Genomic DNA, 13,044 nt, shown 5'->3' with positions numbered 1-13,044 from the left:
GTTTATCATTACTCACACGTTATGAAGTTTGTTTTTTTTTTGCGGCAGCAGTACAGTGCAATACATAAAATTGCTACAGTACTGTGCAAAAGTCATGTGTGTCCTTTCCATATATGTGACTTTTGCACAACACTATGCTGCTGATATTAAATCTGATTCTGATTCTTTGAGCTGCCTTCCCAGAATGTACTTTATCTCACTGCATATTATGCTTCAATTTCACAGAGAAAGATGAGACGATACAGCAGAGTAAACCGTCTTTCCTGGAGTACTTTGAGCAGAAGGAAAAAGAGAATCAAGCGAACAGCCACAGTAATCGTAATGCACTTCAGGGCTCTGATAACTGGAAGGTGCCACAGGATGGTGACTTTGAATTTGTGAGTAATGTAAAGACTTCTGATTATTTTCTGATAATTAGAAAAATTGTTTGGAATTGGTTTATTCTTGTCATGTATAGAGATACAGTGGAGTTGATTTGTTTGTGTGCCATCCAGATAGATCATTCCAAACACTCGTCCATCATGGCGCAGAAAGTTGATAAAGTGGTACAAAAGGCATGTTTGCCTTTTTTAGTTGAGACATTGATTTCAAGAGGCAGGAAGTTATGTTGCAGCTTTTTAAAGCTCTGTTTAGTCTACATCTATGAGGAGAAGGTGGATAACTTGGCTTGTTTTCTCTAGAGTGCCAGACGCTGAGGGGATACCTGTCAGAAGTTTGTAAAATTATCAGAAGCAGAAATAGACACCCGTTATTTCTTTCCAAGGGTCAAAATTTGTGAAGTACATTGCCTCAGATGGCCTTGGAAGCCAAGTGTTTATTTATATATTCAAAGCAGAGTTTGCTAGTTCTTGATTATTAAGGGATCGAAGGTTAAGGGGAGAAGACAGGAAAATAGGGTTGAGAGGAAAAATAAATCAGCCTTAATGGAATGGTGGCGCAGACTCGATGCGCCAAATGGCTTAATTATGATCCCATGTCTTATGGATTGGGCAGATAAGGCTCATCAACCGTGGTTGGTAGCTTGTGTAGAAGCAAAACTGATGTCAAACCTCATCTGCCATACACACTTATGGGGAAGGATTCGGGAGTAAATCCTGGGGAAGATTTTGGAGCTGGAGTCCCTAAGACTACGTTGAGTTTAACGCTGTCTGGCAACTCCTGTGCCGTCACTTGTGTCAAACTGTATCGGTCTCTGCCGTTCCTTTGGGTTCATCAGATGGGTGGAGAGGGGAAGCTTGCTACGTGGGCAACACCTTGCTGTTGATGTTGTATTGCCCAGGCTTGCATATCTAGTCAGCTAGGATGCAATATCCATGGTCAACTCTGATCGGTGGAGACCTCAGTCACTTTTATGGAAATTTTTAATACTAGAAGGTGCAGTTCGAAGATGAGTGGGATAGTTTCATTTTACAGAGGATGGTGGGTGCCAGGTGTGGTAGCAGTGGAGGATACAGTAGAGGTGTTTAAGAGACTCTTAGATAGGCACATGAATATGCAGAGAATGTGGACCGTGTGCAGGCAGATGGGATTAAGTGTCATTGTCTTAATTAAACATGGGCTGAAGGACCTGTTCCTTTACTGTACTGTTGTATGTTCTATAAAAGGGACAGTGGGGTGGGGGGGGGGGCGTGGAGAAGAACAATGCAGAATAGCATTACAGTTCAGAGAAAGCTGCAGTGAAGACAAGGGCGATTGTGAATTCAGGAACTCATCTGGCCCATTCAAGAGTCGTGCATTAGGGTAGAAGCCATCCTTGAGTCTGATGGTACGTGACCGCAAGTCTTTGTATCTTTTGCTCAAGAGGGAGGGAGCAGAGAGAATTCCGGGATGGGTGAGGGCTCCTTCATTACTGCCCACTTTCCTGAGGAAGCAGGAAGTGTAGACAGAGTTAATGGAGGGGAGGCTGGTTTTTGTGATGGACTGGGCTACAATTACAGCTCTGCAGTTTTGGGCAAAGCAGTTGCCAAACCAAGCTGTGCTTCCAGATGGGATGCTTTCAATGGTGCAACTGTAAACGTTCTAGAGAATTCCTATTATGTTTGGCTCAGTCGGTTGTAATGGCGCTGCTCAGAAGAGCTGGTTTTTAAGCCCTAGTGAGTTTAACAGTAGAAGTAGATTAACTTCTTGTCTCCAAAGTTAGTCAGGCTGTGGATTGGTATAGGGGAGACGATTGGAAGAGTTAACATTAGATGGGATTGAGTGATCCCACCTGGACAAGAATGAATCCTGCTGTCTGTGGGTCTGTGAGTCCGCTGGAGACCCAGAGACAGCCTTTTCTGAGGTTGGAGCACTGTGTGGGTGGGTCAGTGGGAGGGAGGGGGGAAAGAGACTTGTTTTGTGTTTAATTTGCTTGTGTTGTTCTGAAGAACATTGTTGGCACCAGAATCTGTGGTGACACTTATGGGCTGCCCTCAGCACATCCTCATGTCTTGTTGGTTATTAATGCAAATGATAGATTTTACATTATGCTTCAATGAACATGTGATGAATTTGTTGAGTGCCGGGCTGGACTCCAGGAACACAGCAGGGAGAACAAGGCATTGGAAAGATTTGGTGTGGGGGAGCAGCTGATGTCAGAGAGCAGCCCCGGGTGATTGAAGGTTGGTGGGAGGGATGTGGTGACTGAGTTGAGAGGAGTGAAGGGGGCTGATAGGTGGATGAGGTAAGTGAGAGTTGGGAGATTGGGAGGAGCAGGAAGGTAAGCAACTGTTGGGAGGCTGGGATTTTGGCTCCAAGATGCTGATAGGAGCAGAGAGACCTGGAGATGCGAAGGATCTTGTTTTGGGGTTAAGCCCACATTGAGTGATTTGTATTTTACTACTGAAGAGCAAAACATTTTCTACTCTCTGAAATTCTGAAGGTATACGAAGCATTAGAAACAGAACAGCAAAACAAATGAGCCCCAAATACTATATTTTTTGAAAATACTCTCAGCCCTCTCAGGGAACGAAATGCCTCTTTGTCATAATTCAGTGACTCCAAATGGTAACTACTGCTCTAGATACAGGAAATTACTTTATCCAAGAAGTGATGAGAAAATGGAATGTAATAAAGGCAAATAATACCAAGTCATTTTTTGGGAAGCTCGATAAAGCCATGAGGGAGAAAACTGGGAATATGTGGATAGGTCTGAATGAGGAAGGTAACTAATTGTTAGCTTCCACTGCCGGTCCTCAGGTCCTCCCCTTCCCCCCCCCGCCTCTCTTCAGCCCCATTTCACCCATTTACCCCTTCCCCTCCTGAGTCCATTATCACATTTCACACAAAGGATTCCCCCACCACCACCATCTGGTTCTAACTGTCCTTCACCTCTCTCCTAATTCTCACCTCCTTTACTTGTAGCAGCACTGGTGGGGCTTTATGTTTCCTGTCTGTCTCCCTCCAACTCCTATTATTACACTACCCTCCCCCCTCCACACTCCTTTCTTTTATTTTTCCTTTCTGCCCCCATCTATCATTCACATGCCATAGGTTCCTACTTCACCCGCTCCCCTCCCCTAAGAGGTATGACCTGCCTGCCATCTTAGAATCCCCCTCCCCAATCCTTTCTCGACACTCCTTTTCTTTATATCTCTCCTCTCCACTCTCAGTCCTAATGTGGAGTTTCAACCCGAAACATCGGCAATTTCTTTCCTCCCACAGATTCTGCTCGATCTGCTGAATTCCTCCAGCACATTGCTACTTGCAGCAAGTTCAAGTTTATCATTCAACAATACATGAATACCCAAGAATACAGCCAAAGACAATGGTGTTCCTCTGGGGCCAAGGTGCAAAACGCAGTACCAACTGTCGTACACAGCACAAGGCACATATAAACACAAGAAATTCTGCAGATGCTGGAAATCCAAAGCAACACACAGAAAATGCTAGAGGAACTCAGCAGGTCAGGCAACACCTGTGGAAATGAATAATAGTCAACATTTCGGGCCAAGACCCATCTTCAGAACAAGGCACGTATAGCACACATAAGATAGTAAACATATAATCACGCTAAAGAATATAATATAGCCAAGTCCCTTGAGTCCACGAATCAAGGGACTTGTGCAAGAGCAAGCCCACAGCAGTCTGCAGATGAGCGCAATCCAGCTTAGTTTTCACCGAGCAAACACTGGAGGGCAGCACTGATGCCAGAATGGATGCCATGCCACACCACCTCTGGCAACAGAAGTCACATTCATACTTTACGAACAACTTTATGAATCTGGGTGTCCTAAACAATGATGAGCAAAAAACTGGTCTGTAGGAATAGCAGGTAATAAGGGAAACTACACCATATTGTTGTTTTGTTGCCAGGGGAATTGAATGTAAAGGTGGGGAGATTTCAACAGAGCTCTGTAATCTGCAAGCCTCCTCTCACCATTCTTCATCTTCTCTAACATCATAGACTTCTGCCTATATCTTCTTCATGCACATATCTGATTTCCCTCTCAAGCCTTCCATACCATCGCCACCACCACTCTTCTCAGTAACAAGTTCGACATTTCTTTCTGCTTGCACGGCTGACAGACATCTGACTATTTCAAATGCCTTCGGATTTTATCGAATCCACCCATAGTTTCATCTCATATAGAGAACATAGCTCCAACCTGGTCAACCTTTCCAGATAGTTCCAGTCTTTCAGCTGTGTTATAATCCTTATAAATCTTTCTTTTAAACTTCCGATGTCTATATTGCAAATTTTAAGTGTTATAATTTTTGGCTCATTTAGTGCTTAGTGACATCAGAGACCATTTGGAAAGTCTTTTGTCTCGGATTCCTGCACCACTTCTGAAGACTTTAGAATGTCTGGATTACAGACGCAAAGCTGCATCCTTGTGCCAAACTTTGCAACCAGAACTGCTTGTGGCACAGTGCTTCTGATCGTTCAGATAACTAGGCTCAGTCATCTATTTAGTAACACAGCACAGAGTAGGGTCCTTCCAGCCTTTCAAAGTGCGCCTCCCCAGCAACAACACAACCCCAGTTTTACCCTAACCTAATCATGGAGCAACTTCCAGTGACTGATTAACCTACCCACTGTGTCTTTGAACTGTGGGAGGAAACCGGAGCACCTGGAGAAACACATACGCATTCCGTGGGGAGGATTCACGGAGACTCCTGACAGAATGGCGCCAGAATTAAACTCCAGAGCGCCCTGGGCTGTAATAATGTCACGCTAACCGTTACACCACAGTGGCAACGCAGAACACCAGAAAATTACAATGGTAATGAAAGCTCTTCAAAATACTAGTAAGACTATTAAATCACCTCATTATAACTTTGTTCTTTCCAGGTCAGGAGCTACATTAAGTCTTTGATAGATAATGTCTTGAATTCAGCTGCAGTAATATTGTAGAATACTATTTAGCTCTCTCTATTGCCCATTTCTTGAAAGTCTAGTGATCAATAATTTCCAAGCAGTTGAACAGTGCCCGCAGTTATAGTTAATGGAATCAGACAATTCGAAAATAAATCCAGAATTTAAGAGCAGTTAGTTTAGACGTGGCTCAATAATCATCTCCTGAGGGGTATCTTGGGTTGCCTTGGTTTTGGCTGTACCTGCTGTAGTTTTAATGCCATAGTTTCAAAGCAGTCTAGATACCTGCTGATAGTCTTAATTGGAATAATAGATCATGCATACATTTTCCTAATGGAATAGGAGCTGTCAGCACAGCTCTGTGCAATTTGACACCTAATGTGGTGAGGGGTCAGATTACCTCCCTCTGTTCTTGAAACCAAACCTGTCCCCACCCCTACCTATTCCCTGTACACCCACGAGTGAATGCTCCTACTCTCAAAGGAGTAGTTGCCAGCTGGAGATAGTGCAACCTCAAGTTCTCTTGTTCTCCATTTTAATACCGTGATATGAACATAGGGTATAGGAGTGGATATTGACTTAGTAGGCCACCAGAGAGGTAATCAAATTCTCCCTTTCTTAGCTGAAGTTTTGATCAGGATTTCTGAAGGTACCCCACTCCCAACATTTTGGTCAAACACCACTCAGCTTTGGCAAAAAAATGTTTAAATTGTTTGTTTGGGATAGAATCCAAATCAGGTTTATTATCACTGTGAAATTATTGTGAAATTTGTTGTTTTATTTTGTTAAAAACTGTTTCGGTCCTGCGGTAATGCAGCAGTTAGTATGACACTATTACAGCTCAGGGCATTTCGGAGTTGAATTCCAGCATCGTTCTAGTCATAGTCATAGTCATACTTTATTGATCCCGGGGGGAAATTGGTTTTTGTTACAGTTGCTCCATAAATAATAAATAGTAATAGTAATATTACTATTAGTAAATAGTAATAGTCATGGAAATGATAAATAGTAATAGAATGGTAATAGAAAAATAGTAATAAATAGTTAAATAGTAATATATAAATTATGCCAATACATTATAAAATAAGTCCAGGACCAGCCTATCGGCTCAGGGTGTCTGACCCTCCAAGGGAGGAGTTGTAAAGTTTGATGACCACAGGCTGGAATGACTTCCTATGACGCTCTGTGCTGCATCTCGGAGGAATGAGTCTCTGGCTGAATGTACTCCTGTGCCCACCCAGTACATTATGTAGTGGATGGCAGACACTGTAAGGAGTCTCTGTATATCCTCCCCATGGAATGCGTGTTTGTGCTCTGCTTTCCTCCCACAGTCCAAAGACATACCGGCTGGGTTAATTGACCATCGTAAATTGTCCCATGATTAGATTAGGGTTAATTGGGATTGTGGCTCGAAGGGCCATGCTGTATTGCTAAAATAAAATAAATGAATAATTGAAGTCTCCTGTCCCAAATAAGTGGCTGCCCCAATAACCGATAGCCCAATTAACTGGAATCCACTCTGGTGTGTGTGTGTGTGTGTGTGTGTGTGTGTGTGTGTGTGTGTGTGTGTGCGTGTGTGTGCGCGCGTGTGTGTGGGTGTGTGTGTGTATGTGTGCGTGTGGGTGTGTATGTGTGTGCGTGTGTGTGTGTGTGGGTGTATGTGCGTGGGTGTGTGTGTGCGTGGGTGCGTGTCTGTGTGTGCGTGTCTGTGTGTGTGGGTGTGTGTGTGTGGGGGGTGTGTCTGTGCATATGTGTGTGCGTGTGTGTGTGTGTGCGTGTGTGTGTGTGTGGGGGGTGTGTGTGGGGGGGTGTGTGTGGGTGGGTGTGTATGTGTGGGGGTGTGTGTGGGTGGGTGTGTGCATGTGTGTGTGTCTGGGTGTGGGTGTGTAGTGTGTGGGGGGTGTGTGTGTGTCTGTGCGTGTGTGTGTGTGTGTGTCTGTGTGTGTGTGTGGGGGTGTGTGTGTGTGTGTGTGTATATATATTTTTAATATATATATTTAAATAAGTAGTGCAAAAAGAGAGCGAAAGTTGTGAAGTTTTGCAGGTGAATTATCTTCCTTCAGATGGGACACTAGGGCCAATAGCTTTTCAAATGCTGTCCCAGCCCAGAACTGGACATCAAACTTTAAGATCACCTGCTCAGGATAGCTCAGGCCTATGTTGCGTGGTACATAATCATCCTGTCTAGACAACTGGATGGTTGGACCTCTCTCGGAGGATCAAGCGCAGTTCTGCTCACCCGCCTATCGGAAGAATGTCACTAATAATGCAAAAATGGTTCAGGAGGATGTGGTGAGCTATAAGGAGAGGCTGGATAGTGTCGGTGTAGATAAAGTAGTAATAGGATCCCTTAAGGTTGTCGTAACCGGAGGAGATAGTGGGGATAAGTTCCCACTGCCTATTAAGTGCTCCCAATGGCGAGCATCTCAAATAGCTCTGACAACCAAGTCCAGCTCCCGGCCTTCATGGCGGCATCAGTTCTACTAACAGGAGAAGGGGCAAAGACAAATTACTGGTGCCTTAAAACCAGTCACTTCGCACAGATGGGGCTTGTCAGCCGTGGTGGACATCTCATCTAAGAGATGGAAATCTCTGGAACTCAAACCTCTGCTGCCTTGTGGCTATACCCACTCATGGGGAAGGCTTCAGGAGTAAACCCCAAGGGAAAAATCCAGAGCTAGAGTCCCTAAGTCCCTAATGTTGAGTTCAACACTGACTTGTAACTCCTGCGACACTGCTGGAGCCAGTCTGTCCCAGTCTCTGCCATTCCTTTGGATTCATCAGCTGAGTGGAGAGGGGAGCCTGCCGCATGGGCAACAGCTTGCTCTCCATATTGTACTGCCATATCTTGCGTATCACATAGATATCTAGGACATAGTAATCATGGTCGACCCTGACCACTGGAGGGGCTCTGATGCCTTGGATGGTCACAGATGACATGGAGAGGCGTGGTAGTGTGCTGATTAGCCTAAGGTTGGGATTCAGTTCCCACCACTGTCTGTAAAGAGTATGTACATTCTCCCCATGACCATTGGCTTTTCCCTGGGTGTGCTGGTTTCATCTGGGTGCTCCAGTTTCCTTCTACGTTCCAAGCATGTACAGTTCAGGGTTACTAAGTTTTGGGCAAGCTGTTTTTGTTGCCGGAAGCAGGCGACACAGGTGGGCTGACCCCAGAATATCCTTGAACTGTGTTGGTCATTGGCATAAAAGCGCATTTCACTCTGCATTTGACATATAAAGCAAATCTCTTTAACCTTTTGCACAGGTGAGGGGAGTCTAAAACTACAGAGTATCGGTTTAATGTGAGAGGGGAAAGATCTCGAAGGGGATCTGCAGAGCAACTTTCTCCACAGAAAGTGGTGGGTAGATGAAACAAGCTGCCAGAGGAAGCAGGAGATAATTTCATTCAGCTTCACTTGCAGGAAATACAGGAGCCTCAGGACTCACCATCATTTTCAGGAACAGTTACTGCCCCTCAACCATCAGGCTCTTGAACCAAAGAGAATAACGTTACCCGCCCCATCGCTGAAATGTTCCCACAACCTATGGACTCACTATCAAGGACTCTTCATCTCATGTTCTCGATATTTATTGTTTGTTTATTTATTATTATTTCTATTTTTCTTTCTTTTTGTATTTGAACTTTGTTGTTTTTTTGCACAGTGTTTGTTTGCCCTGTTGGTGTGGTCTTTCATTGATTCCATTATGCTTATTAGATTTATTGAGTATGTACGCAAGAAAATGAATCTCAGGATTTCATATGGTGATGTCTATGTACTTTGAATTTATTTTGGACTTTGAAGTTGTAGAGGCAGATCTTAATCACAAGATTTAAAAAAACATTTGGACAAGTGCATGGATAGCAGGGATATTGGCCAAGCACAGGCAAGTGGGAGTAGATCAGGTAGACAGTTTGGTCAGCATGGATGAAGTGGGCCTAAGGTCCTGTTTCTGTACTCTGTAACTCTGACTCCAAGTTGAGATTTTCTGTTTCCCTTTGATGTTGTGATGTTATTGGGTTTCCTGTCTACAAAGTCCTAAACACAAAAGATTTTGAGCCCAATCTGATGGATGTATGGGAGGTTATCCAGCTGCTCTTCAAGGACTAGCCTTCTTCCCTGTCTAGTCTCTGCAGCAACGTCTAGCTGCCAATATCCACTGCTCGAGTGGTAGGTCCTCTCTTGCAGCCAAGTAGGAGATACTTCCAGCTAACGAAGTAGTTTAAACACAGTTTATTTTTAATGATAAATTTAGACATAATCCTTAACACACATTTAACACTCATGGATGATTTCTGATTTATAAAAGATTTCCAAGTTGTAAAAGTTTTACAAACTACGAAGTATTTCCGAACATGGGTACAATTCTTCCAAGCTAAAAGAACATACTGAGTTACACAGACTGAAGGCTGAGAAGTGAATTCTTGTTGTTCTTTGTCATTCTCCTTGTCATTCCTAGCAACCCCCAATGCTTCCTAAAGTTTATCTTATTGAGAGATACAGCATAGTGTGTCCTTCTGGCCCGTCAAGACACATGTGGTGCCCACATCTAGTTTTCTTCTAGATGACATCATCTACATGTGATGTTTTCTAGATACCTTTGCTGGGGTGAAGTAGCTCACACAGATGGTCAAAATGCTTCTGCGAGTAAGGATGCAGATAACTTAGCTGTAGTAGCCTGGTTTCTGTAGGTCAATTAGCATAGCTGCATTGTCTTGCATTTGGCTAATGCAGACAAGAAGTTTCATGGTCACTTCACTTTGCAAACTTCACCTCTTCTCAGCCAGTCCAGGTGTCCTTTTAATTTCAAACAGATTACTGCTTGCAATTTATATTAAGAACTGAATCACAGTTTGATATGGAGAGGCTACAATACGGGATCAGAAAATGCTGCAGAAAGTTGTAAACTCAACCAGCTCCATCATGGGCACTGGTCTCCCCAGTATCCAGGCTGCCTTTGAAAGACGATGCCTCAAAAAGGTGGCATCCGCCATTAAGGACCCCCATCACCCAGGGCGTCCCCTCTCCTCATTGCTATCATGAAGGAGGAGGTACAGGAGCCTGAAGACTCAGTGTTTCAGGAACAGCTTCTTCCCCTCTGACATCAGATTTCTGAATGGACAATGAACCCATGAACGCTTCTCAATATTTTTATCCTCTTTTTGCACTGCTTATTTAATTTAAATTTCTTTTTTATATATACTGATTGTAATTTATAGTTTTATTATTATGTATTGCAATGTACTAGTGCAGCAAAACAGCAAATTTTGTGATGTATGCCATTGATATTAAACCTGATTATGATTCTTGTTTACAATAAGAATTTGAGCAAGGAATATTTGTTATAAGTTTCACTTAGTCACAAACAACTCTGACCCTTGGGAAGGGTTGTGCTACTGTAGTAGAAAGCTGAGGTTAGCAATAAGCCTCTCGAATCCTGGAAAGGAAATATCCACCACCATATTGATGAACCCAAGAGCCTGGGGGCCTGAAGGCTGGAAATAATTTGCCCTCAAAGTGAAACTTTCAGATTAGTTTTAAGCAGCTTATGCAAACATTGTGCAAAACAGGAACTGAAACCTTGCAAAATAAAAAAGAACATACTGGAACTATTTGGCAGGTCAGATGACAACAGAATAATACTTGTTTCAGGTCCATAAAGGTCATCAATCTGAAACATGAAATCAGTATTTTCCTATTACAGATGCATGCTGACTGACCTGCTGAATATTTCAGAAACACAAGAGCTTCTGCATTTGCTGGAAATCCAGAGTAATCCACACACAAAAATGCTTCTCACTTCATCCGCTCTGCATCACCCACCTGGTCTCACCTATCACCCATCAACATGTACTCCTTCCCCTTCCCCTCACCTCCTCATTCTGGCTTTCCTCCTTCCTTTCCAGTCCTGATGAACGCCATCGGGCCCAAATGTCAACAGTTTATTCCTTTCCACAGATGCTGCCTGTTCTGCTGAGTATCTTCTGTTTGCATTACTGATACGCCAGTATTTTGCTTTTGTGTTTTTGAAGCCTTATTTTTTTAAACCAAATCACTAAAACAAAGAAATAAGAACCCACAGACAAGACAGAGTCAGTATTGATAGCATTTGTGGTTCACTTTGTACAACAACTGGAATTGAATTAGTATGAAATTTTCTCTCCCATTTACACTCTTCAGAGGCTCTGTGTCTCTATTTTTGACAGTGTGCATGATTTAGCTGAACATCGATGCAAGCTGTGGGGAATTTTATTTGCTCACTCTTGCAGTCATCAGCACTGCTGGAGGGCATACTTGTGCTTCCATGAGGTGGAGAGAGAAAAGGTTAGTGACTATTGCAAATTGGTCGCTGTATTGAAACTTCGTTATATGCCTGTCCCCACCACTCCATTAACCTCAAAGTCATGTCCTCAGTTCCTTCCTCCCTTGTGCTCATCTGCATTTCCCCAAAGTGATGCAGCAGTTAGTGTTGTTGCTTCACAGCTCTGGGGACCTAGCTTTGCTCCTGAACTTGGGTACAACGCATCACCAGCACCAGCTTACCTGCCATCAAGGACACATACATGGAAAGGCGCAGGAAAAGGGCCAGAAACATCATGAAGGATCTCATCCACTCTGCTCATGGACTGTTTGTCCCACACCCATCAGGGAGGAAGCTATGTAGCATCTGCACCAGGATCACTAGACTCAAAAACAGTTACTTTCCCTAAGCAGTAAGGCTGATAAACACCTCCACCCACTAACCCACCCCTCCACTACTTTATCATTTCATCTTGTGTCAGAGTCATCTTCTGTACAAACACTCCTGTGCCTAGTGTCACTTTGTGGACATACAATCTATAAATATGTGTGTGTGTATATATACACACACACACGTATACTCTTATGTATTTATATTTATTCTGATTTTTATTATTATGGTGTTCTTTATCTTGCTACAGCAGATCTGGAGTACCAGTTATTTTCTTCTCCTTTGCACTTGTGTACTGGAAATGCCATTAAACTATCTAGAATACTATACAGAGTTTGCACGTTCTCTCCCACATCTCAAAGGTGTGCTGACAGGCCAATTGGATATGTTATTGCTTAAAGTGTGGATTAACAACAGACACAATCAAATAGGAGATGGATGTGTGAGAGAATAACTTGCAAAGATGTCAGAAATTAAGAAGAGAAGGAGTGGGACATATGGGATTACTCATCAATTCAGTTCTGGTTTTCAGTGGAGTAATCTCATATGGATTACTCAGTAATCCCATATGGATTACTCCACTGAGAACCAGAACTGAATTGATGGGCTAAAGAAGAACAATAAAGACTTGCTTTGTTTGTCACATATACATTGAAACATACAGTGAAATGCATCTTCTTCACTATATTGCTGAATGGGAATCATAGGACTGAATGGCCTTCATTATGTATTAAGAAACAATTCATACTATTTGCCTCAGTTCCACTTCTGCACTGCTCTCTGCATAAGGAAAGCTGCCCCCCCCCCCCGGTTTTCTGACTGATTATCTTATATCTATGCCTCTTATTTTGAACTCTGTCACATGATATACCCTGCACTCAGTGGCCACTTTATTAGGTACCTCCTGTACCTAATAGAGTAGCTACTGAGTATATGTTTGTGGTGTCTGCTGCTGTAGCCATCCACTTCAAGGGGCTGTGCATTCAGAAATGCTCTTCTGCACACCACTGTTGCAATGCGTGGTTATTTGAGTTACTGTCACTTTTCTGTCAGTTTGA

At 43.2% G+C, this 13,044-nt stretch overlaps 1 protein-coding gene across 2 annotated transcripts in view; it reads left to right on the top strand.

Moving 5' to 3' along the window:
* Positions 1-13,044, top strand: part of LOC134342665 (serine/threonine-protein kinase 3/4) — a 226,417-nt gene that overhangs the window by 135,138 nt on the left and 78,235 nt on the right. The window contains exons 10-11 of one of the 2 annotated variants that reach the window (XM_063041056.1): positions 226-377; positions 3,643-7,050. In XM_063041056.1, the coding sequence (XP_062897126.1) occupies positions 226-377; positions 3,643-3,720 (230 nt within the window). In that variant the 3' untranslated portion in view covers positions 3,721-7,050. Of the gene's footprint in view, positions 1-225; positions 378-3,642; positions 7,051-13,044 lie in introns of those variants that run through there. The other variant, XM_063041055.1, reaches the window with a different exon arrangement.

Source organism: Mobula hypostoma, chromosome 2 (genome assembly GCF_963921235.1).
Source record: "Mobula hypostoma chromosome 2, sMobHyp1.1, whole genome shotgun sequence".
NCBI lineage: Eukaryota > Metazoa > Chordata > Chondrichthyes > Myliobatiformes > Myliobatidae > Mobula > Mobula hypostoma.
Note: the sequence above shows the minus strand (reverse complement) of the source record. Positions and strands in the feature narration are given on the sequence as shown.